Raw genomic sequence first — 22303 nt, 5'->3', positions numbered from 1 at the left:
AAATTTCCTTTCATTGTGCAGCTCTAAAAATGGCTGAACCTGCCGAGACGCGCATGCCTTACCACCAAGGCTGTATTTCGCATGAAAGTCTAAGCACTGCGGAATCGCAGTTCGCCTCGGCAGACGAAGATATAAGTACATCACGGGAATTGATACTCATTTCTTGGTTTATTGTGCTTTTAAGAGCCAGCCAAGATGAACAGATTGAATTTGAATATGTATGCGGAAACGTACAAGACGATGCGGCATCTCGGGTCAAGCGGTTTTGTGAGGCTGAAGTATTGCCGATTCGACAAGGGAGCATTTCCGGCATAGCCAAGACATTTGCTGAAAAGATAAAAATTGTCGACAATTATACAACTTTGCCAGTTACAGAGCACAGCTCACTGCTAGTGAGCACAAGCCGGTTATCACAGCCTTCACTACAGCAAGGCGGCCAAGTAAGTGGTAGTGCTGCATTTCGGCATCAGACCTCTTCATCTCAGGCTAAAGAACTCATGATTGTGACTCGATTTAAACCTATAGAAAGCTACTGTTCATTTGGAGGTCACACTAAACGCGAGCAATATTTCGATCCGTCCGGTGTGGTGGAGCGACAACTCCCTGCCCTTCATGATTAACCACCTGGTGAACTCACTGGCGGTCACTATCAGAGAATGTACCTCGAATCCAGAATCATCCATTTTGGAGGTGATGCGCATCACCAAATGCGACTTGGCCTCAATTTGGAACTGGAACCATCAATTACCACCTTCGCATCCATTCGGCATGCACGAGATGGTTGCGGAAAGGGCGGCTCAATACCCAGAAAAAGAAGCAATTCATTCTTGGGATGGGAGCCTGAGCTACGGGCAGATTGAAGAATATTCTAATAGACTAGCTGTCTGGATCAAATCGACTCACGACCAGATACCTCCATTCATACCAATCTGCTTCGAAAAGTCTAGATGGACCATCGTCGCCGTCCTGGCGGTGATGAAGTTGGGAGCAGCAATGGTACTGATGGACCCAACTCTCCCCCTTGCGCGTCTGCAGAATATGAGGGACCAGGTGTCAGCGACATTAATACTGTCCTCAAGTAAGCAGCGCGAATTCTCTTCCTCCATCATTCCCGACGGAGAGGTCATTGTTGTCGATGAGACCGAGGTTGAGAGGTTCACTACAAAATCTGGATATCAGAATGGAATTCAACTACCACCAGTACCCTCCTCATCTCCCATGTATCTTATTTTTACGTCTGGAAGCACTGGCACCCCGAAGGGAGTGATGGTCTCCCACAAATCATACACCAGCAGTGCAATTCCAAGAGCGGCGGCGGTCGGGTATAAAGAGGACACGCGGGTGCTTGATTTTGCGTCATACGCTTTTGACGTCAGTATTGACAGCATGCTATTGACTCTGGGCAACGGAGGCTGCCTCTGCATCCCCTCCGACGAGGACAGAGTCAACGACATAAATGGTGTCATGAAGCGTATGAAGGTCTCGTATGCTGGTATCACTCCTTCGATGGCCAGATTACTGGAGCCAGACGTCATCAAACAGCTCAGTGCTCTTGGTTTGGGAGGCGAGGCAGCGTCCACACAGGACGTCAATAACTGGGGCAAGATCACCAGAATTGTTATTGGCTATGGACCATGCGAGTGTACCATCGGCTGCACGATAAATAGTGATACGGCTACCGGCAGGGACTACATATCCATAGGTACAGGAAATGGGGCGGCTATTTGGATTGTTGATCCTGAGGATCACGAAACCTTGATGCCTATTGGTGCCGTGGGTGAACTGCTTGTGGAAGGCCCAATTGTTGGCCAAGGGTATCTCAACGACCCTGAGAAAACGGCGGCCTCGTTCATTGAGGATCCGAAATGGTTGCTGAAGGGCTATGAAAATTACCACGGCCGGCACAGTGTGCTTTACAAGACTGGAGACCTTGGAATGTACGATCCAGATGGCTCTGGCGGAATCCTTTTTGTCGGTAGAAAGGATACTCAAGTCAAACTTCGTGGTCAAAGAATCGAGCTTGGAGAGATTGAGAGTCGACTCCGTGCATCTTTACCATCAGAGTTCGAAGTCGTCGCCGAAGTGATTAAACCTACACTGTCGGGCTCTCAGCCAACGTTGGTGGCATTCATTGCGCCGAAAGCATCGGAAAAGGTCCTCGGCCTTGAAATCGTGCCATTGGATAGAGCATTGGACACCAAGACCACAGAAGCAAATGCAGAGCTGATCGAGGTGCTGCCTCGGTACATGATACCGTCTGCTTACTTGTTACTCAATCATCTGCCGCTCCTCATTTCGGGTAAAGTCGACCGCAAGAAAATCCGAGAACTGGGGGCACAGGTTGACCTGAGGCAAAACCTCGACAACGCGGACACTGGAGACCAAGGCCGCACAGCTCTCAGCAGTCTCGAAGAGGGACTTCGAAACGCCTGGAATCAGACTCTGAAAACCAACTTGGAATATATCGGGCGGAATGACAACTTCTTTGCTCTTGGTGGCGATTCTTTGGCAGCCATGCGACTCGTCTCTGTCTGCCGAGATTACGGAATCAGCATCAGAGTTGCTGACATTTTCGCCAATCCGACATGGAGCTCCATGGCAGCTTCCGCTGTTGAAGCTGTTGACCTCATTCATGCTGATATCGATTCAGATACAGTCCAATGCTTCTCGTTGATATCTGACTCTGTGGACGCCGCGTGCAAAGAGGCCGCATCGGCCTGCGAATGCGATCCATCTTCAGTGGAGGACATATATCCATGCACACCAACTCAGGAGTCACTCTTTACTTTTGCGATGAAGTCCGCCACGCCGTATGTTGCTCAACGCATTTCCCAAATCCCGGAAACCATCGATCTAGTGAGCTGGAAAGCGGCTTGGGAAGCAACAGTCGCGGCCAACCCAATTCTGCGTACCAGGGTCATGCAGCTCCAAAGCCACACTGGATTCTCGCAAGTTGTGTTGAATGAGCCCATCAGCTGGCTGCACAGCACCAATCTCGATCAATATTTGAGAGAGGACAAATGTGAAGAAATGGGCCTAGGACAGCGCCTAGCACGATATGCCATAGTCCAAGACACCGGGAAGCGATACATGGTCTGGACGATCCACCATGTCGTCTATGACGGCTTTTCCGAGCCATTGCTGCTCGGACGAGTTCGAAGCATGCTGAACGGTGATGATGCACATCCAACTTCTCATATGAGACATTTTGTCAAGTTTCTGCAGACTGTCGAGGCGGAAAAGCTCAGCAATTTCTGGCGGGATGAACTAAACGACGCAATCGGCCCTCAATTTCCCTCACTGCCATCCCGAGACTACTTCCCAACGCCGAATGCTACGGCTCACCACATCATCTCACTCGAACAGTGGAAAAACAAATCTTCTTCTACGATTGCTACCCTTCTCCGCAGCGCTTGGGCCATCGTTGCATCAAAGCACATCAGCAGCGACGACGTGGTGTTTGGCGAGACACTCATGGGTAGGGATATTGCGCTCGCCGGCGTGGAAAGCATATGCGGCCCCATGGTGGCAACTGTTCCTATTCGGGTTCAGATTGATTTTTCAAAGAAGGTGTCGGATTTGCTGCGAGACGTGCAGCAGACCATGTCGCGCATCGTGCCGTATCAGCACGCCGGTATGCAAAATATCAGGAAAGCAAGCGAGGATGCTCAATTCGCCTGCGAGACGGGAACCGGCATCGTCATCCAACCTGCATCGTCCGACAGTTTCTCAGACCTCGGCTTCCAGGCCTGTGATGCGGTTCAGGAGGCCCTGCACTTCAATCCTTATCCCTTGATGATTGCTTTCGGGCTGGGCAAAACGCAGATTCAAGTGTCTGCCAGTTTTGACGATGCATTGATTGATGTATCCAAAATGAATCGAATCTTGGCTCAGTTGGAAACTGCTTTCCTCAAAATTAGCCAGGGTCCTGAAGAGCGTGTGGAGGACATATCCATCATTCCGGCTACGGAGCTCAACCAGCTTTGGGCTCAAAATTGGTTGGCGCCGCTATCACATTCGCAGCCTGGCATGGTGTTGAACGCCATCTCAAATATCACGATTGGGGGGGAATACCCGCCCACTGCCGTTTCTTGGGTATGCGACTCACACAACTCATCTCTGCTTGCGCCGATTGGATGCATCGGAGAACTGTGTTTCGAGGGCGATGCTTTGATTGGCGAATTGGTCGAGTCGCCTCCATGGCTTCTTGTCGGAAGCTCCGGACACCCCGGCCGTGCCAACAAAGTGCGCTTCACTGGAGACATGGTCAAGAAGAATGTCGATGGCAGTGTAGTCTACCTTGGGCGCAAAGATGCTATGCTGGCTGCCCAAAGAAGTCCAGCCAATCTGTCCCAGCTCCAAGCACACATGAGTCGCTACTTGCCGGCCTCCGTCAGCGCAGCTCCAGTGTTATACTCTGTTGCGGCTGAAGGGGACGATGCCTTGAAGAAATGGAAAGAAGAAACAATCGTTTTCGTGGAGCAGCGGCCATCGTTGGAGGAGACCTTGGAACTCTTATGGATGAAGCATGAAATTCGCTCCAGCCTTTCGGATGATGCTCCTTTTGTGCTTTCTATCTGCGCAAATACTAGCAAAGATCTCGCGTCGATTTTAAACACCCTCACAATTTCAATTAGGAGCTCGCTACCATCACGCGTCTTGCCGCTGGCTTACTTGCCGGTTGAACGACTGCCGCGCACTTCCGAGGGTGAACTTGACCGGGGTACCCTGCAAGATCTTGCAAACAAGATTCCGCGGCACATAATTGACCAGCTGAAAAAGTCTCTTGAGGAGTTTTGGTTGAATAATAAGGCAGCTGATGAGATCTTGACTCCCGCGGAAACAATTCTCCGCGCGGCATGGGCTGGTGTGCTTGGGAGGGAGCCTGGAACAATCGACCTGCAAGACAACTTCTTCCGCATGGGCGGTGACTCTGTGCTGGCTATGAAGTTGGTTTCGCTTCTACGCTCACAGGGGCACAGTTTGACTGTCGCGAATATCTTCAAGCACATGCGGCTGGGTGACGCGGCAAGAGTGCTCAAAGTGGACGCGTCTACTTCTACAAGTACTATTGCGCCATACGTCCCATTTTCCCTATTGGAAACCTCTCAGATTGAAGGTTTCGTCTCTGAAAATATTCGCGGCCAAGTCAAGACGAATTATTCCAGAATTATTGACGCATTCCCCGTGGGTAGCGTTCAAAAAATGGACGTGTGCGCGACGGTGAATTCGTTGCGAACGTCGGTACAATATACCTTGTTATACTTTGACGCGGACATTGATAAGAGCCGTCTATTGGATGCTTGCAAAAGCTGGGTCGGAAGCCATGAGATACTTCGAACCGTTTTTACCCAATACGGTGACGACATTCTACAAGTTGTACTCGACGGAGATCTTGATGTCATTGACGCACACAATTGCGGCGACGAGGATCTTCAGTGCTTTGCGGAGAAGTTATGCAAGGCTGACATCGAGACTGATTTTCAATTTGGTATGACTTTTACACGAGTTTTCCTAGTCGAGCACGTTACTGGCAAGCACTGCCTCGCTCTGCGGCTGTCGCATGCGCAGTATGACGGCGTATCTCTGCCGCTGCTACTAGAAAGTCTGAACGAGATGTATTCCGGAGAGTCGGTGCAATCATTGGTCCCATTTTCCCACTACAAGTCTTTTACCAAGGACAAGTCTCTCACAGAGAGCGCGGTTGGATACTGGAAGGGCCTCCTCCACGGGTCTTCGCCTTCCATGTTGAGTGCTATTCGAAAAGACCTAGGAGGAAAGGCCCTGTTCGAATGGCAGCCTGTAAACATTGACAAACTGCCAGCAAACACAACAACAGCCACTTTCGCCAACGCTGTCTGGGCTGTGGTGCTGGCACGGCACCTCGGAACGCAGGACGTCACGTTCGGCAGCGTTACGTCCGGCCGGGGCATCGACTTTGCGGGCGTCGAGCGAGTGGCCGGCTCTTGCTACCAGTTTACTCCCCTCCGCGTGGATTTCTCGACGCAGTCGACATGTGCCGACGTCCTGCAGCATGTGCAGCAGCAAGCAGCCGAGTCTGCCGCCTACGATTTTCTCGGTTGCGACGAGATTGCCGCCCGGTGCACCGACTGGCAGCGCGACGCCGGGACGCAGGTTTTCGATTCCGTGGTCCATCACCAGGACTGGGACGATTTCGACACCATGCCGTTCGGAAAGGGGACTTGTCGCGTGGACATTTTGAACCCCCACGGAGATGCCCCATACCCTTTGAAGATTGTTTCTTTTGTTCGCGAGGGTAAATTGCACTTTGGCATAGTGGGACATGAAAGCGATGCTGGGATTTTGCGCCGATTCTTGGGTATGCTCATCGAAGTGGCCAAGGAGCTTGTTCAGGTTGGCTCGGAGCCAATCTCGCTCTCTCAAAAAGAGCAAGTGGCTGACGGCCTCGTATCCGGGGGGGTTGAAGAGATCTAAGCACGGTCGGTCCTATAGGCTATGATTCGTATCGGCGAAGCTTATGTGCTGAAGCAGCCCGGACACGCTTACTGTGGCGCGCCGTGGTATCCGGTCAGCTCGGGAGCAAGGCAACGCTGATAAAACGACAGAGACTCTTGCTAGAGAGAAGTACCCTCAGGTAGTAGTAGGTAAGGATTTTAAATAGAATGTCTGAAGGCATTTGCGGACAAGAGGTACCCGAATAGACCAGCCCCAAACTATAACGTCTATATTTGAAAGGTGCTATGGAGAGCTGAAGGACGAGGCCGTAGTTTCATAGATGAAAAGCTGGCAGAGTCTGGAAATTTTCCGATCAAAGTTATAATGAGAGTGCAGAGTTGCCATTCAAACTACCGCCAGGCAAGGCTGGTATGCAAGACTTATGCACCCATCATGAAACGGTTCACTCCCCATCAGCAGGCTGTACAGTACATCACCAGCCAGCAGCGCACACCCAAAAGTAGCGCCAATTAATTCGATGCAGTTCGCCGAAACGGGTGGGTAACTCAAGCTCGATTAGGCATTCTGGCTGCTCCCGTTCACTCCTTTCAGCTGTTTGGGGCTGACGCGCCATGTGGTGCCTTGCGTCAAAGGCTTTGCTGATCACCCTGCCAAGCACGCTGGGCTTGTCGCATGGTTGGCCGCAGCGATGTGCTGATCACGGTAATAAGCAGGCAAACAGTCCGCGTCTGTTCGAGAAGAATCAGTGAATGCTTGACTATTTTTCGTTTTTCTTTCATTTGAAACTCAAGAATGGAACCGGCATCAGCTTTTCTGAAAAAAATGTAGTATCGGTCTTCTTACTCCAGGATATTGCAACATATATCTATACTTGGAGATTCCTCTATGCAGTTTATATATTGTCAATAGAACAACCTTGCATATTTCAGTGATACAAAACAGATACGGTTGTAGCCAAGGAGCGCCGTGATATGGGGTAATTGTCTTGATTGGTTTGCGCAGTGGCAGTTTCAAGCTTGCGCCCACCGCAGACGCTGTGGTAATGACAATGTCGTAAAAGAAGGAAGAATTAAATACATAAATGAATAAAGCTTTATTAATGTGATTGGAAATATTGATGCTTGTGGCCGATATGGTTGTTGCAGACTCTCAGCTTGTAGTGTCTTGGTATCACAGGATAGCATACTAATCGAGTCGAGCGGCAGTGTATAAAGTGGTCAGTCAGGTAGCATGAAATAGTATAAGAAAGCCGTCATCCATTTCAGCGGACTACGGCACATTATAAATAGCCGCTCATCATGAATCCGAGCTATCTCACGTCCATCATTTGTCTCGCGATCGATCGATTTGTTTCATCGCTGGTCGACGACACTTGCAGTGGCCAAGTACATCACATTTGATACGCTCCTTTCCCGCTATAGCCACCAAGTTTCCGAAAAAAAAAGACATGTAATTTTCCATGAACATTATAACTTCAAGCCGTCCCGAATCTCGACAGTGACCTTCCCACCCTCTGATCCGACCACACGTACCGACGTCAGGTCCTTGACGACCCAGTCTGGCTGCGCGGCCGCGACCTGCTCGGCCGTGTGGCTAGTGACGAGACCAATCACCTTGCAGCCTGCGGCCTTGCCGGCCTTGATGCCCGCGGGACTGTCCTCGAGGACGAGCACGTCGCCGGCGGCGTCGGACAGGTGCAGCTTGTCGAGGCCCATGCGGTAGCACGTGGGGTCCGGCTTGCCCTGGGGGACGGACTCGGCCGTGACAAGGTGCTCGGGGATGGTGAGGTTCATGCGGCTCAGCCAGCCGTGCACGAGCGGCTTGGTCCCTGACGTGACAATAGCCCACGGCGCCGCGACCTCGATCATGCTGTCCAGGAGCTGCCGCGCGCCGGGGATCTCGGTGGCGAGATGAGCGTAGAGAACGGGAATCTGACCTTCGACCTTGGCAACATCTGCAGAACATCAAGTCATCAGCTCCTGTTCGCGAGGGGACTCAACACGTATCTTGTTGGCAGTAAAAGCGGTCAGGGTACGATAGCAACGCGCAGATACTTACACTCCCAATTTGCTCTTTCCGGTGCAAGAATCTGGAGTACATCAATACTGCGTCGACCATGAGAGGTCTTGAGGATAGTCACGGGGTCAACGCCAATCTCATTGCCTATCCTGTAGAGCGTGTTAGCCAGGCCTGAGATACGCCGCAAAGGCGGGGATCGAATCCCTAGAAGGGCAGCGTACGTGTGCCAGTGCTTTTCAATGCCCGGTGTGGAATCGATAATTGTACCGTCCATGTCCCAAAGAAAACCTGCAAAAGAAACCTGCAGCGGCGGTTGGCTGTAGTCTGGCTGAGAACCCATGATTGAGGAATGGAAGATGGCTTCAAGTAGTGGCTGCGAGAATGGAAGACAGAAAAAAGGGTGCTCAAGTGCTTTCTATGTGGTTTTTAAACTTGGTTTTCAATGACGAACAAGAATGAAGAGAGGGAGAAAAAGTCGGCGGAGAGGGGGAAAAAAATGAAGAATTCAATGAGCGAGCATCGTGTTGTCGGCAACAACTATGAGTCGCTGAAAACTGAGGCCCCTGGACTACTCCACTAGGCAGCTCCGTTGTCAGTAGAGTCGGGGCTACCACAGAGGGCAAGGCCGCTTTTTGGACATGAACAACGAGCGGAGGGCATCCAGTGCTCAGCCACGCTTCGCCATTACGGGGCATCTTCATGTATAGTCATAATATCAGAGACCTTGAGTGTCTATTACTGTGATCTGGGCAAGCTCTGCTCTTTTTCCCGCGGGAAGGTGTAGTAAGACAAGGGACAGGCCTCGTGGTGCCGGGTTTCAGAAACTTGACGAGGGTAGTGATATCATTACCGTAACAGGTAAATGCTCAAATAATTGACTCGAAGATAGGGTTTCCGCTGCCGTAGAAAGGAGAAGAGGAACGCATACGTAAATATGATTGAGGAGCTACTCTCGTTGAGTTGGGCGTCCCCATACATCAAAGGGAATGATTAACCTTTTTGACTACGTGGAGCCGGAACCATGTGATCGAACAACTTCTACTCCGGTAGATGCTAAGCAAGATGACTGTCCGCGTCCACTCTACTGTCTCACGCCTCTTTTGTTCAGATCTATCAATTCATCACTACGCGAATTGATGGATACAGGCGGAGGCGGGACCCCGTTTCCACGACCGGAAAATCGGACTTGGCCCGGGTACAAGAACCAGACCCTGCAGACCTTGGGAGAGGCAAACTTGGAATAATTTATACCTAATCCATATTCGAGGCCTCCCCACTGTAAATGTATGTCGCGAGCGCGTGGCTTCGGCACAGCGCCCGCTAAAGAGGCACTACTGCTGTGCTATTTATTAATCTTTATTCAACTTGGATCTTTGAAAAGGTTTCCAGCGTCAGTTTTCTTCCTTTGACTTGTACACTACGTCTCTTGTGAATTGAAGAAAATGGGTGACGCTCGTCTTCACAACGTCATGGACTCTGCATCCGGACAGGACGAGTATACAATCCTCGTCACAGGCTTTGGTGTATGTTTGTTTCCCCATCCCATCGTTACCCTCTGACCTCATCGCTCCCCGCCTTGTGTCACCATAACCCCGCGACCGAGGGGGGAAATTGGGCACGAGGGCGCCGAACCAGACATCCCCTCACGACATTGAGCGGCCAAAGCAAGTCACTAACAGATATTTTATCTTCATGATAGCCATTCCGCGACGAATTCCCCGTCAACCCGTCATGGGAGATTGCCCGCCGGCTCCCCGCCTACCTGCCTTCTCTGCGCCCCGAGTACCCCGGCGCCCGACTCGGTCGCGGCGATTCAGCGACGGCCGACATGCCTCCCGTGCGCATCCTCGTGCACCCCGAGGCCATCCATGTCGCCTACAAGAACGTCCGCGGACTGGTCCCGTCCTTTTGGGATGGCGAGTACAACGGCCAGAGGATTGACGCCTGCGTCCACATTGGCATGGCCGGCGCCCGCCCCCAGTACGCGCTGGAGCGCCTGGCGCACCGCACCGGCTACAAGACTGCCGATGTGTCGGGCGAGTTCCTCGAGGACGAGCAGCCGGGTCGCCATGACGAGAACTGGATCTGGCACGGGCTGCCCGACGAGCTCGAGTCGGCCTACGACATCCCCAACGTGTATCTGCGCTGGAAGGAACTCAGCTCGGTAAGATGACACACAAAAAAAAAGGGCAATAGACAAAGCGCCCATGCCACTCTTAAGCCCGTCCAGAGATGAAAGAAACAAGACTGATTTTGAGCATCATTGTAGCCCGACATGGATCTCAGAATCTCGGAAGACCCCGGCCGATACCTCTGCGACTTTATCTACTACTCCAGCCTGGCAACGCTTTACAAGCAGCAGCGTCCCGGCAAGGTCTGCTTCTTGCACGTCCCCTCTGACGCCTCCGACGCGGCTGTCGAGCGCGGCCGCGAGCTTGCCGTCAACTTGATCCGGTCCATTGCCGAAAGCGAGATTGCCGAGAGGAGGCGCGCTGCTAAATAAAGCACTCGCACGAAGTTGTTAATGATACTACTATGCAGCGGCAGATGAAGGGTCTGTGGGCGCGGAGATGGATCTAGGGACTCGTTTTTCTCTATAATATAGCAAGTACGCTGTTTGGGTCGAGTATCGAGATACCCTTTGTCGTGTTGGAGAAGGATGCCTGAATGCTCCGGCGGCAAACCTTTTCCGTTTTTCCTTGTAAAATTAAGTACACCGTGGTGGAAGATTGCGCAAAATGCAAAATCGAGTGCAAAGCTTGGCGTTACGGGTTGCTATCAAACTGTAACCGATCGTATTGTCTCGCTACCAGACACGGCGCAATGTGTAATACGCCGCTATCAGTAGTCTCCGGCGCATCGGAGGTTTTCAGGCCGACTTCGCCGACCGGAACCGCATGCCGGTGGGGCAGCTCGCCGAACTTTACGTCTTTGCATCACCAACACAACTGTCAATAAATACAACATCCAACTCTCACATTTCCATCCCGCTAGATCTTGAATTTGGACAAGCTAATTGAAAAAGAAAATAAAGCACTAAATCCTCTTTACAATGTGCAAAAAGGCCGCCTGCGACACTTGCAGTATGTCTATCTTCACCCCCGCATTTCCGAATTTGCCCCCCCCCCCCCCCCCCCCCCGCGGGGGGGACATCCCGTCCCACGTCTTTGAAAAGAAAGCCGCATGCTGACCTCGTCGCTATTTTCCGCCGGAGCAGAGAAGTCGACCTGGTGGGGCTGCGGCTCCCACGTTCCCATGGTCATGGATACTATCCCCGAGGAGCAGCGCTGTGCCTGCGACCCCAAGGTCGAACGCGACGGCAAGCAGTACCCTCCGATGGCGAAGCAGCCCTTCTGACTCGTGGGCAAGGCCGCGGACGCGGTGCTCTGGGTGGTGGGCAAGAAGGCGACGTGGTCTGCCGAGGGCGTTGTGCATGCGCCGCTACGGTGACGATGAAACGTTTGGTTGAACGGCTGGTAGTGGTGTCTAGTGATTTGCATTGAGAAGCGTCGGCGTTGGGAGAGAGGAGGGGGAGAGGCTAAATGAAACTGGTCATAGTTTATAGCAATGCGTTTTAGAATTGGTGGCACGAGCTGTTGCATTTGTTGTGGCGGGCGGAGTTTGGGAGGTTAGAATGAGAACATCACCCAGAGCTTTACAAACAGCGGCGGGAATTCAATAGACTTTTTATTTGCAAGCTCGGCTTTGTAACTCGATATATATTTCCCACGTAAAGACCTGCCACCAAGCATCATCACCTCCTTCGGCCGCCGGCACCGGCGCCCGCATCGCCGCGCTCCGCCAGGCTGACGACCTCCTGGATGCCCGCGGCCTCCTGCTCCTCCTCGAGCGCGGTGATCTCCTCGCGACAGTCCCACCACTTTTCCTCGCTCAGCTCGAAGGCCTTGGCCTTGATCTCCTTGACGGCCATGGTCTCGGGCTGGATGTTCTTCCACCGCAGGTTCGTCATGAGAATCTCCTGCCACTCGGCCGAGGTGCGGACAAAGAATTCGCGGCGCGATTCAAAAGGCTGAAGAGAAAAAAAAAGAAATGTCAGTGTTTAATAGTCGTGTGCGGATGTAGGGATTGAAACATACTCTTGGGTGAGGCAGGCCGTCATCAATAGATGTAGCCGACGTCTCCGTATCGTCTTCCTCCGTCGGTTCAGATGAGGTGGTAGCTTCGGATACAGTATCGTCCTCCATCTTCTTGCCACGCTTGCTGGGCGTGTACAGCTGTTGACTCGGCTCCTCATCTTCATCTTCGTCGTCTTCATCCTCTTCGTCTTCATCATCGTATTCATCGTCCTCATCATCCTCGTCGTCGGATTCCTGCGCACGGATTGCGTTAGCCCAAGTCCATATCAACAATCTCTCCCTGAGAGTACACTTACGATCCAGTCCTCAACAGGTCTGGTGAAGATTTCCTTGCACCCATCCAATTTGACCAAATCAATCGCATACAAGTCATCAAACGTAAACTCGCGGTCTGCCTTTTCAAAGGTGCCTCCATATATGTACAGCACATCGTTTTGCACCGTCAGCTGTGCGTTGAAGCGCATATGCGGCGGCTCCATCGTCACGGGCATCTCCTTGACGGGCACTTGATCCTCCGCCTCCGCCTCCTCCTTCTTCTCCAGCTCGATACCGTCCGCGTCCTCGAGCGACGCGCCCGTCTCCAGCGCCGCCAGCTGTCGCAGTAGCTCCTCCTCGTTGGCCTGGCCGCGCGCGCGACGGTTCACACGCTGCTCGGCCGGCCGGGCTTTCTGGTTTTGGCGAGGCTTCCGTAGCACGAGCGGCATGAAGCGGTTGCGCTCCGTGTTCCACGCAAACAGTTGGTTGAAGAATTCCGAGTCCATGCCTTCTTCGCTCGCCTCGACGTCGTGCACGCCGCCAAACATGATACCGCGGCCCTTGTGGTATGTCATTGTGGCACCGGCACGCGAGGGGCTTGGTGTATTGATTGGCTTCTTGCGCTTCTCCCATCGCACTGTCGGTGGCGTGTTCGGGTTGGCATCGGCAGCTGGTACCGCCATGCGCAGGTAGAAGCAGTCTTCGTGGACCTTGGGGACAAGGACGTTCTTCTGCCCGGTGCTACTTGCGCCCTGGTTTCCCTTGCCGGCCTTCTTCTTCAAAGCGACTGTGGCCTTGACGCGCGAGTACCCGCCAAAGAGAACAGCTCCTTGTTCGGACGGCAGCAGGGTAAACGACGATCGAGCATCCGGCTTGAGCTGCGCGGGTGGCAGAGCCGGGTTGTGCCAGACAAAGTTGACAGTGTCAAAGATCCACAAGTCGGAGAGGTACTTTGTCTGGTTCGAAGTGTCCTGGAAACCGCCAAAGAGAATGATGTAGTGCTTCCAGTACGTCATGCGGTGGCCGCTGCGCGCGGGCGGGCTCTTGTCCTTGCCTTTGACCTCGATTTTGGTCCACTCGCGCGTGGCGGGCTCCAGACGCCAAAAGTCGGCGTAGTGGTGAAAGGTGCCCTGCTTGGGGGAGGAGAACTCGCCGCCGAAGAGGTAGACGTGGTTTGGGTTGGACGCTCGCGTCCAGGCGTGGCCGGAGCGAGGCAGCGGCGCGTTGGGCGAGGTGACGCAGCGCCACTCGTCGCGCGCAATGTTGTAGATGTGCAGGTCGTTGAAGAAGTGCGCCAACGAGCCGTTGAAGTACTCGCCGCCAAAGAGCAGCAGGTTGTTGGTGTCGGTCGGCGAGGCGAGAATGGTCGAGGCGGCGCGGGGTCGCGGCGGCGCCTCGCAAACCGTCTCGGTGACCTTGAGGAACTGCTCCTGCGCTCGGCGGTACTCCTCGAGCACCTCGTCCAGGTCTACATCCTCGGCGTCGCTGCCTTCAATCTTGGCCTGCTTGTTCTTGGCCTTCTTCTCACCCTTGGTGGCCTGCTTGGCCTGCTTTTCCGCCTATTGAGTGCCCCGCATTAGACGTCATTCAGACAATTTTATATCAGGGTCTTTTGTTTCTGCACGGCTGCTTTAAGCTCACTTTCTTGGCCTTTTTGGCTTCGTTATTTTTCTTCTTGTCTTTCGCACCCATTTTCGCGGTATTGCCCTACTGTATGGGACCAAGTATTCATTAGGGTGTAGCGTGTGGGTGAAATGAAGATTTCAGCGATTTTCGTTGTGAGAATGAGATATGCTTGTGGAGACAACCAGCCAACTGCACCACAACGCTCAAAACAAAGGACCAAAATGTCTACTGTCATAGATACATGAATTTCCTGTTCTTATGTGGCGTCATTCTCTGAGAGATACATTATGTTACTCGACCAGGCTTACTGCACATTGCTTTTCACATGGAGCAGCGTAAGAAGTTTCATAGCTAAGAACGGCCTGTCGTACCACAATTGCCCGCCGCTCTACATGCAGCATGAAAATGTAAATACAAGTTTAACAACGACTATTCATCAACAGCTATCATGACCAATCGTGCTACTTTCAAACACGGGGTATCGAATGCGCATCCTCCGCGCTGTTTATGCCTTCTTCAACCCTCTCCCGGGTATGTACGCGACCAAAGCTTTACTTGCACCCTCCATACACATTTGAACAATGTCAATCTTTTCGCCGTCAGGGGCGAGCTCTGCCAGCTGCCTGAGATCACTCGTGCGTGGCAGAAATAAGACGTGGTCCAGAGGCCTGTACGCCTCATGCAAATCTTTGATGCTATATGGCTGCATGTTGTTCAGATTAAAGACCTCATCCGTTGAGTATCCCGGTCCACCCCAGGGAGGACTAGCGAAGAGAATCGTCGCATCGAGATCGATTCGAAGATCAGGATGCAGCGCCGATGGGTTGCTGAAGAGCGTCTTTAGAAACGCAAAGCTGTCACCATTTACCCATGTAACACCATCGTCCGCTATGCCGTAGACGCTGGCATTGTTCTGTGCACAGGCGAGAGTGGCCGTGTCACGCTCAATAGATATGATTCGATCCCATCGATCTGTCCACGCAAACGCAATGGTGTTGCCACCTGCGCCGCAGAAGAGATCTATGAGGACTCTTGTCTTCTTGGGAGACGCCTTCATCTCCTCGGCAATATTGCTTGTCAAATGTCAAAAATAAAAATCGTAAAGAGTACAGCAAATAAACAAGAGAATCTACTGGTATCACTCACTTTGCAATGGGCTCTGGCGTTACACCAAACCAAGCATCATCAGTCATGTAGATGCCATCGTCGTATGAGGAAAAGATGGAGTACCGTTGTGAGAAATATCTGAGATTATGATATTAGCGAAAAAAAGTCGTATAAGATGACCACTCCGCCTTACTTTTGAATATCCCATGGTACCTCGTGCTTGCCCTCGTAATGATGGCAGACATCTGTAAGGTCTATCCGGCCTGCAGGCTCAAATTCGTACACTGGCTGCTCGCCCCTAGGCTCACCAGAGTTGACCATGACACAAACAGTGAGCTTCCGCAGCGATGTAGGACTTTTTTTTTTCCTTTGAAGCGAATTCCCAGTTGCAAAAATGCGCTCGTTCTTCGCTTCAGCTTTTGTTGTCGCAATTTGATTGTAGGTCTTGACAAGTCTAAAAGTTGCTGGTCACTGGCGCCGCCACGAGCTCCACCACCTTGCAATGGGCCAGCTCGCTTCACCTGCGGCCAGGTAGCTTCACCCAACGCCAATTCACGCCCAAGCACTCCCATCGTCGCATAAGCGAACCCCGAGAATAAGAAGTCAAATCATCCGCAGACTAGTATAATCGGTTGCCGCACGGGGCCGTTCCAGCCACCATGTTCAATGCCCTCAACCGGTTCATGTCCCGCCTGGATGGTGGTGACACGCAGCAAGGCCAGCAAGAACAAGGGTCCTTTGGCTTCCAGGTGCTGCGAAACACGAACCTGCAGCTGGCTGTCGAACCGTGGTTCGATTACGTTGTTGGAATCAATGGGCGCCCGATTGTAAACCTCCAGATGCGCTGCCCTCTGTGTCGCTTGGGCGAGAGATACTGACAGCTCGAGCAGGACAACCCAGACCCGAGCTTGTTTGCTCAGGAAATACGGAACTGCGCCGGCGGCAGTGTATCCTTGGGTATTTGGAGTGCCAAGGCACGTAGAACTTGGAAACCTTTCTTCTAATATACCCATTTTGTCACAGCTAACCGTCTGCCAGGGCCAACGAACAAGAGAGATGCACATCCCCGTCCCGGCCGGCACGGCTTCGCTCGGCCTCTCCCTCCAGTACTCGCCATTGGCTCTCGCCGCCAACATCTGGCACGTCCTCGACGTCCCCGCCAACTCGCCAGCCGACCTAGCGGGCCTTCTCCCCTACAGCGACTACATCCTAGGCAGCCCCGAGGGTGCCCTGCACGGCGAGTCGGCGCTCGGCGAGCTTGTCGAGGACTTCATCGGGCGCCCGCTTCGCCTCCACGTCTACAATAACGAATACGATGTCACGCGCGAGGTGACGATACATCCCAGCCGCGAATGGGGCGGCAACGGCGCCATCGGCTGCACGCTCGGCTACGGCGCGCTGCACCGCCTGCCTGCACCGCTGAGCGAGCCCGTCGACGCGCCCGGCGAAACTATGTTTGATGGCGGTCACGAGAAAGCAGCCATGGCGGCAGCGGCGGCGGCGGCCTCTCCGGAAGAGAATGGCGGTGCATTTGTGCCGGCGGACGCTGCGCAAGGCAACTCATCGTTCTTGGTGCCGGCACAACTGGTGGACCGTACAGCGTCGCCGGCGGCCGGCCCGCCCAAGGGGGGCAAAAAGAAGGACAAGCCAGCGCACGCTAGCAATAACCTGATGGACGACTACTTCAAAGAAGAGGAGGAGAAGAGCCGGAAACTAGATAACGCGCCGGCTTCGAAATCGGCCGGTGTGCCGCCGCCCCCCAAGGCTGGTGAAGGACCTCCCAAGGGCCCTGCGCAAACCTCACCACCACCCGCTACCGAAAGCAGCGAATGAATAGAAACACATGATTGGTGCTCAGTCAGAATGCGCATAATTCATATTTTTCGCCAATCGTACCGGGATTCAATGTGCAAGTTGTCATTGTATTGCCAGCTGTAGAATTTCATCATCGCCTATAATACATTTATGTGGCAGCCCGGTCGAGCTGGGCCAGCTCGCTACCTCTGGTTTACTATTCTCGAAGATGACAGTTTCATAATCTAATTGATGAAGTTGATACAGAAAAAGTGCAGAATCAAGCTGCATACGACGAAATCGGCAAAGGCCCTTTGTAATAGTTAGCATGAGCGTGTCGCGTGGGTCGGCACGGGGTCCTGTTGACAGTCGTACCTTTCTGGCGAAACGGAAGGGAACTCGCTCTTGTCGGTCGAGGCTGTTTGGATGCGGAGAGAGACTGGCGCTTGTTAGCTTGATGGCTTGCAGACCCTACAAGCAAGGATCGCGATTGCGTGTGGACGACATACTGGCAAGGACGAACTGGCCGACGGTAGCGGAGAAGCCAGAGAGAAAAGCGTTGAAGGGCTATGAGAGGGTCAGAAGCTATCCGGACTTGAGACTGCCGGCAAAATGATCGGGAACGGACGTACGTAGTTGCCCGCAAGGACACAGTAGGCAAACTGCAGGGCGCCGACGACGACGAGGAAGGCGAGGAAGACGTCAATCAGCTTGGTGCGTTGGGCCGTCTCTTTGACGTAGTGGGTATAGATATTCTGGAAGACGACGTCCCAGCTGGTGGCATCGCCTGTGGTATTCGTCGAGGGGCGTTTTGCGGCGGCAATGGGCGTGGTCTGGGCGGCAGCTTGCTTCTCCGTTGATGTCGTGGCCGCAGTGGCAGCGGCCGCGTTTTTCTTGGGAGCCATGGCAAAACGCGGGGGTGAATATATAGACGAAATATGAGATGAAGAGGAACGCAGGGATTCTAGAGCGGCAGGGGCTCTCCGTAGCAATTGTTTTTAAAGAAAAAAACGGCGACAATGGCGAGGGTCGACGACTGCAATACAGAGGGATGGTGGATGGCGATGGTGAGGGTGAAGCATCAAGTAGAGGCCAGCTACGTACCGGACACGACAGCTCCAAAGAGCGGCAGCTGTGATTGGCTGCAGCGACATCCCACCTTTTTTGGAGGATGCTGTCGCTGCGCTTCTGGGGGGCGACGGCGGCGCGAAAGGGGACCCACTGCTTGCCAAATGTCGTCAGTCTAGCAAGTCGGTCGGTAGCTCGGCTTCACGACCTGCTCACCCTGAGCTGTATAACGAATTGTCCTGCGAATACCTCTACCCGCATAAATCATCTGCTCATCCCAGCTTAAACGCAAAGATTTTCGGTCTGACTTGAATCGCCACAATGGTACGCGCAGGAACCGTCCCGGCCGAGAGGCCACCTCCCCGACCCGTCGCAACCAGGCATCATCGTTGTTCGCTGACCTGTCCGCAAAACCCCAGTCCTCCCCGCAGCTCGAGTACACCTCTTTTCTCCTCGCCGCCTTGACGGCTGGCGGCGGCATCATGGGTTACGCAAAGACACGCTCCGCCCCTTCCATCATCGCCGGCTGCTCCGTCGGTCTCCTCTGTACGTGGTTACCCGCGTCCTGCTGCTCCGACTACGAAGTAGAAGCCGCTCCGAATCTTGGGCGGGCTCTTGCGCTAACTTGTTCTCCGAAAAAACAGACGGCCTCGGCGGCTACCGCATCCAGAACCGCCAACCTTACGGCATCGAGCTGAGTCTTCTTGCTTCTGTTGTCCTGGGCGGCGCGTCCATCCCCCGCGCCATCCGCCTCAAGAAGCCTGTCCCTATCCTCCTCAGTGTGCTGTCCACGTTTGGCGCCATTACCTTTGGTAGTGCCTTCAAGAACTCTGCTTGAACTCGTGACTGGAAATATCGCAGTTTAATACATTTTGAATCGTAATGTATGGATAGCTGGGCATTATGTACAATAAACTGATGTTGAATGTCTCCTCTCAAATGCCTTGATATCCAATAAGTACCGATAAACGCCACCCCTTTGTTGTACAGGTCTTTTGTTTCGTGTCCTCTGCATCGATGGTGATTCCCCCCCTTGCTCGATTGATCTCCGTGTAGTGTACATTGTCGGCCGCTAGACCAGCCGCTTCTTGCAAATCACAGACCCAGTTCCTCCTGGGCCTTCTTGATCTTCTCGCGCTTCGCCCGCGCCGCGGCTCGATTGTCGGCTTGCATTTTGGTTCGCTCGGCTCGCAGGCACTGGTTCACCTTTTCCTTGACATCGTTGCACCCGCCGCCAGCCTTGTGCATGAAGCCCTTGGCGTGGCACTCTTCAAGCTGGGCGATGATTTCTTCGCACGCTGTAGTCACCGTCGTCAGCTGATCGAGCCGTCTAGTATCGCACAGTTGGCCACCATACCCAGAGCGTTCTTTGTATGAAGATGAGGATGCATGCTGCGTTCTTGTGCCGCCAAAAGTGTGATTCAGGTTGAGGCCTCAAGTAGCACTCTGGTCGCAGGTTTGAAAGCCCCCCAGGCTCCGCTGGTCTGGCGCATCACCACGCCACCAAGGCTAGGCCGGCAGAAAAAGCTTGGGCCCGCTCCGGAATTTAGCAACCACCACTCATCGCACGCTCGCAGCTCCCGCCGCAGTCTGTGAATCGCATCGCTCAGCAGCCTATGGACGATTACAAACTCTTTCAACAATAACGATTCATCATGTCGGCTCAGCCTCAAGCCTCCGGGAAGAAACAGCAGGGTGTGTTATCGGCGGGGTGTCCGGCGCGCGTTTGCTAGGTGACATGAGGCGCTAACCTGGACCGATCTAGATCTTCAAGCACAGTATTCCAACTTTAAGAATGTGCTGCAACAAATAGCACAGAAAATTGGAGATATTGAACAGGAAGCTGAGGAGCACAAGTGCGTATATTTTTGCCCGTTTCGGTATCGTTGTTCTGGGGACCGACTATGAGGCATCTCGACATGTCACGACCCCGCCATCAGGCAGTGGGCACAAATGTAGGATAGGACATGATTAACTAACTGCCGCTGCACCTCTTTAGACTCGTCCTCGAGACTCTCCAGCCTCTGCCCGAGGATCGCAAATGCTTCCGCCTTATTAACGGCGTCCTTGTGGAACGAACAGTCAAGGATATTGTTCCTGCACTGACGACGAACCAAGATGGCCTGAAGAAAGTGTTGGATGATTTAGTAAAGAACTACAAGACGAAACAAGACGAACTCGACGCATGGAAGGTACGTGATTTCAAAATATCAAGCCATTGGCTATGAGGCATGCAGGGCTAACCGCTGTTATAGAAGAAGAACAATGTCCAAGTTGTGCAGCAATAGGGTAGTTGATGGCGGATGAAGCAAAATTAAGTTAGCTGTAGCAATCGAAAACCGTCAAATACACCATTCGACGATTGTCTCATTGTATTATGGGCATTGCTTATGATTAGATCTACCGACACGTTGAAACAAGTGCGCGGCTTCGCAATGCCTGGTGACACATGGCTTGCTAGCTATCACACTGTCTACAATTGCAGAGACTGACGGTCTTGCGATCTCGCTCAAGCATGGCCCGGATGAGTCGGCGTGGTGAAATTAGAAATCATCAGCCATATTCCTTCATAATTTGTAGGACGGAGGTATTGCGACATTGCGCAATGGCTATCGGGTACGGGGTAGTGACATAATCACGGAGCATCGGCGCACACGGAACGCACAATCTGCAGGTTGAGGTTTTAGAGAACTAATTATAAGCCAGCCACATACACAGCCCTCAACGTGTGCAAGACGCAATGCGGCCTAAGGCCAGCCTGACGGGCTCAGCCAAGCCAGCCGGATATGAAGAATGACGAGGTGCGCCAGCAGACAATGACGACGAGGCCGCAACTACAGTGTTACAAACAGAATAAAAATTTTCGAGTGATACATGAGAAACTGCAGCGATGCGCTAAGAGAAAGAGAGAAAAAAATTTCAAGTGGCTTGCATGCTGCATAGAACTCAATGGGCTTGCTGCTAGGCATCACGGTGCCCGATGGACACAGATGCGGTGCAACGTGGTGAGGAGCACGCTCCCGGGGAACCGGACAGCTTGGTCATGGATGTGAACGCTGACGCATGATGCCATCAGTGATGGAGGAAAAATATTAATACATGAAGATGATTAAAGAGCTGGGATGAACAGCCTGCCAGGAGCTCCCTTGGAGAATCACACCGCTCTTCGTAGCTGTGCGAAAAGAGTTGACGACGGTAGCATCGCTTGGGTGCGAGTTGACTTGCAAGGAAGGTGTGGTGTGGGTACTTGTACGGCACACGCTAAGGCAGTCGTGGTAGTAATGCATGAGTGAAAAGGTGCATTCCCCCTGGGACGAGAAAGACGTGACTGCGGGAGCGTGAATGTGATTGTCTAGTACTGATACTTGAGATATGCCGTGCGATGGGTGATATTGACCGTGTTGTGCTGGCAGTGGCTGTGACGCGGGCGCGCGCCAGGCATCTGTCGGGCCAGCCACTAGCAGCAACTTGATTGACAAGGGCAAGCAACGGTAGTTGTCCTCATGAGCCCATCTAGGTATTCACTCAGCCTATCAGCCAAGAAGGGGTACATGTTGGTGGTTATTTGTCGGCGCCGTTGCGTCGGTGTTGAAAATGGTCAAGGAAAAGGTAAAAAAAGGACAGAAAAACAAAAGAAAAAAAAATACGGTGGGGGGAGCAAACTGCCCAACCAGCCACCAGCCACGAGGCTCAGCCACGAGCAGGTACACATCAGTACTTACTCCGTCGGGAGTACCTACTTTTAAGTACTTACTTGATGATGGATCTGTATGTGCAGCTAAGCTTATTACTTGTTAGGCACCAGGGTTCCAGCAGTCTTGATGAGGTACTGTGCACTGCAGTAGCTCGGAACCTTGGGCCTCATCAATTCGTCACCGTGCCTCTGTACTACCTAGGTA

The 22303-nt window shown here is 52.9% G+C and overlaps 11 protein-coding genes across 11 annotated transcripts; 6 read left to right on the top strand and 5 right to left on the bottom strand.

Annotated features, from left to right (window-relative positions):
- Positions 1-29: 29 nt before the first annotated feature.
- On the top strand, positions 30-6456 carry V2A60_001370 (uncharacterized protein; the record flags this gene model as incomplete). Its single annotated transcript, XM_083252731.1, has 2 exons — positions 30-135; positions 881-6456. 2 exons carry the CDS (start codon positions 30-32, stop codon positions 6454-6456), a joined length of 5682 nt encoding a protein of 1893 aa, XP_083108857.1.
- A 1448-nt stretch (positions 6457-7904) lies between these two features.
- On the bottom strand, positions 7905-8797 carry V2A60_001369 (HAD-like domain-containing protein; the record flags this gene model as incomplete). The annotated part of the gene is made up of 3 exons (XM_083252730.1): positions 7905-8392; positions 8497-8606; positions 8679-8797. 3 exons carry the CDS (start codon positions 8795-8797, stop codon positions 7905-7907), a joined length of 717 nt encoding a protein of 238 aa, XP_083108856.1.
- Positions 8798-9899: 1102 nt separating this feature from the next.
- Positions 9900-10960, top strand: V2A60_001368 (uncharacterized protein; the record flags this gene model as incomplete). Its single annotated transcript, XM_083252729.1, has 3 exons — positions 9900-9980; positions 10157-10621; positions 10727-10960. 3 exons carry the CDS (start codon positions 9900-9902, stop codon positions 10958-10960), a joined length of 780 nt encoding a protein of 259 aa, XP_083108855.1.
- A 680-nt stretch (positions 10961-11640) lies between these two features.
- On the top strand, positions 11641-11814 carry V2A60_001367 (uncharacterized protein; the record flags this gene model as incomplete). The annotated part of the gene is made up of 1 exon (XM_083252728.1): positions 11641-11814. The coding sequence occupies one exon, from the start codon at positions 11641-11643 to the stop codon at positions 11812-11814; it is 174 nt and encodes a 57-aa protein (XP_083108854.1).
- A 397-nt stretch (positions 11815-12211) lies between these two features.
- Positions 12212-14501, bottom strand: V2A60_001366 (uncharacterized protein; the record flags this gene model as incomplete). The annotated part of the gene is made up of 4 exons (XM_083252727.1): positions 12212-12487; positions 12555-12788; positions 12851-14368; positions 14451-14501. 4 exons carry the CDS (start codon positions 14499-14501, stop codon positions 12212-12214), a joined length of 2079 nt encoding a protein of 692 aa, XP_083108853.1.
- A 439-nt stretch (positions 14502-14940) lies between these two features.
- On the bottom strand, positions 14941-15863 carry V2A60_001365 (RNA methyltransferase; the record flags this gene model as incomplete). Its single annotated transcript, XM_083252726.1, has 3 exons — positions 14941-15508; positions 15582-15680; positions 15736-15863. 3 exons carry the CDS (start codon positions 15861-15863, stop codon positions 14941-14943), a joined length of 795 nt encoding a protein of 264 aa, XP_083108852.1.
- A 338-nt stretch (positions 15864-16201) lies between these two features.
- V2A60_001364 (GRASP55/65 PDZ-like domain-containing protein) lies at positions 16202-17375 on the top strand (the record flags this gene model as incomplete). Its single annotated transcript, XM_083252725.1, has 3 exons — positions 16202-16369; positions 16433-16516; positions 16581-17375. The coding sequence occupies 3 exons, from the start codon at positions 16202-16204 to the stop codon at positions 17373-17375; spliced, it is 1047 nt and encodes a 348-aa protein (XP_083108851.1).
- A 206-nt stretch (positions 17376-17581) lies between these two features.
- On the bottom strand, positions 17582-18241 carry V2A60_001363 (dolichyl-diphosphooligosaccharide-protein glycotransferase; the record flags this gene model as incomplete). Its single annotated transcript, XM_083252724.1, has 4 exons — positions 17582-17648; positions 17712-17775; positions 17846-17903; positions 17969-18241. The coding sequence occupies 4 exons, from the start codon at positions 18239-18241 to the stop codon at positions 17582-17584; spliced, it is 462 nt and encodes a 153-aa protein (XP_083108850.1).
- A 484-nt stretch (positions 18242-18725) lies between these two features.
- On the top strand, positions 18726-19242 carry V2A60_001362 (transmembrane proteins 14C-domain-containing protein; the record flags this gene model as incomplete). Its single annotated transcript, XM_083252723.1, has 3 exons — positions 18726-18728; positions 18824-18950; positions 19049-19242. The coding sequence occupies 3 exons, from the start codon at positions 18726-18728 to the stop codon at positions 19240-19242; spliced, it is 324 nt and encodes a 107-aa protein (XP_083108849.1).
- A 257-nt stretch (positions 19243-19499) lies between these two features.
- Positions 19500-19795, bottom strand: V2A60_001361 (COX assembly mitochondrial protein; the record flags this gene model as incomplete). Its single annotated transcript, XM_083252722.1, has 2 exons — positions 19500-19702; positions 19762-19795. 2 exons carry the CDS (start codon positions 19793-19795, stop codon positions 19500-19502), a joined length of 237 nt encoding a protein of 78 aa, XP_083108848.1.
- A 264-nt stretch (positions 19796-20059) lies between these two features.
- On the top strand, positions 20060-20692 carry V2A60_001360 (tubulin-binding prefolding complex subunit GIM4; the record flags this gene model as incomplete). Its single annotated transcript, XM_083252721.1, has 4 exons — positions 20060-20099; positions 20170-20260; positions 20404-20596; positions 20660-20692. The coding sequence occupies 4 exons, from the start codon at positions 20060-20062 to the stop codon at positions 20690-20692; spliced, it is 357 nt and encodes a 118-aa protein (XP_083108847.1).
- Positions 20693-22303: the final 1611 nt, after the last annotated feature.

Source organism: Cordyceps javanica, chromosome 1 (genome assembly GCF_051103115.1).
Source record: "Cordyceps javanica chromosome 1, complete sequence".
In the NCBI taxonomy this organism is placed as follows: Eukaryota; Fungi; Ascomycota; class Sordariomycetes; order Hypocreales; family Cordycipitaceae; genus Cordyceps; species Cordyceps javanica.
This window is presented reverse-complemented; position numbering and strand designations above follow the sequence as displayed.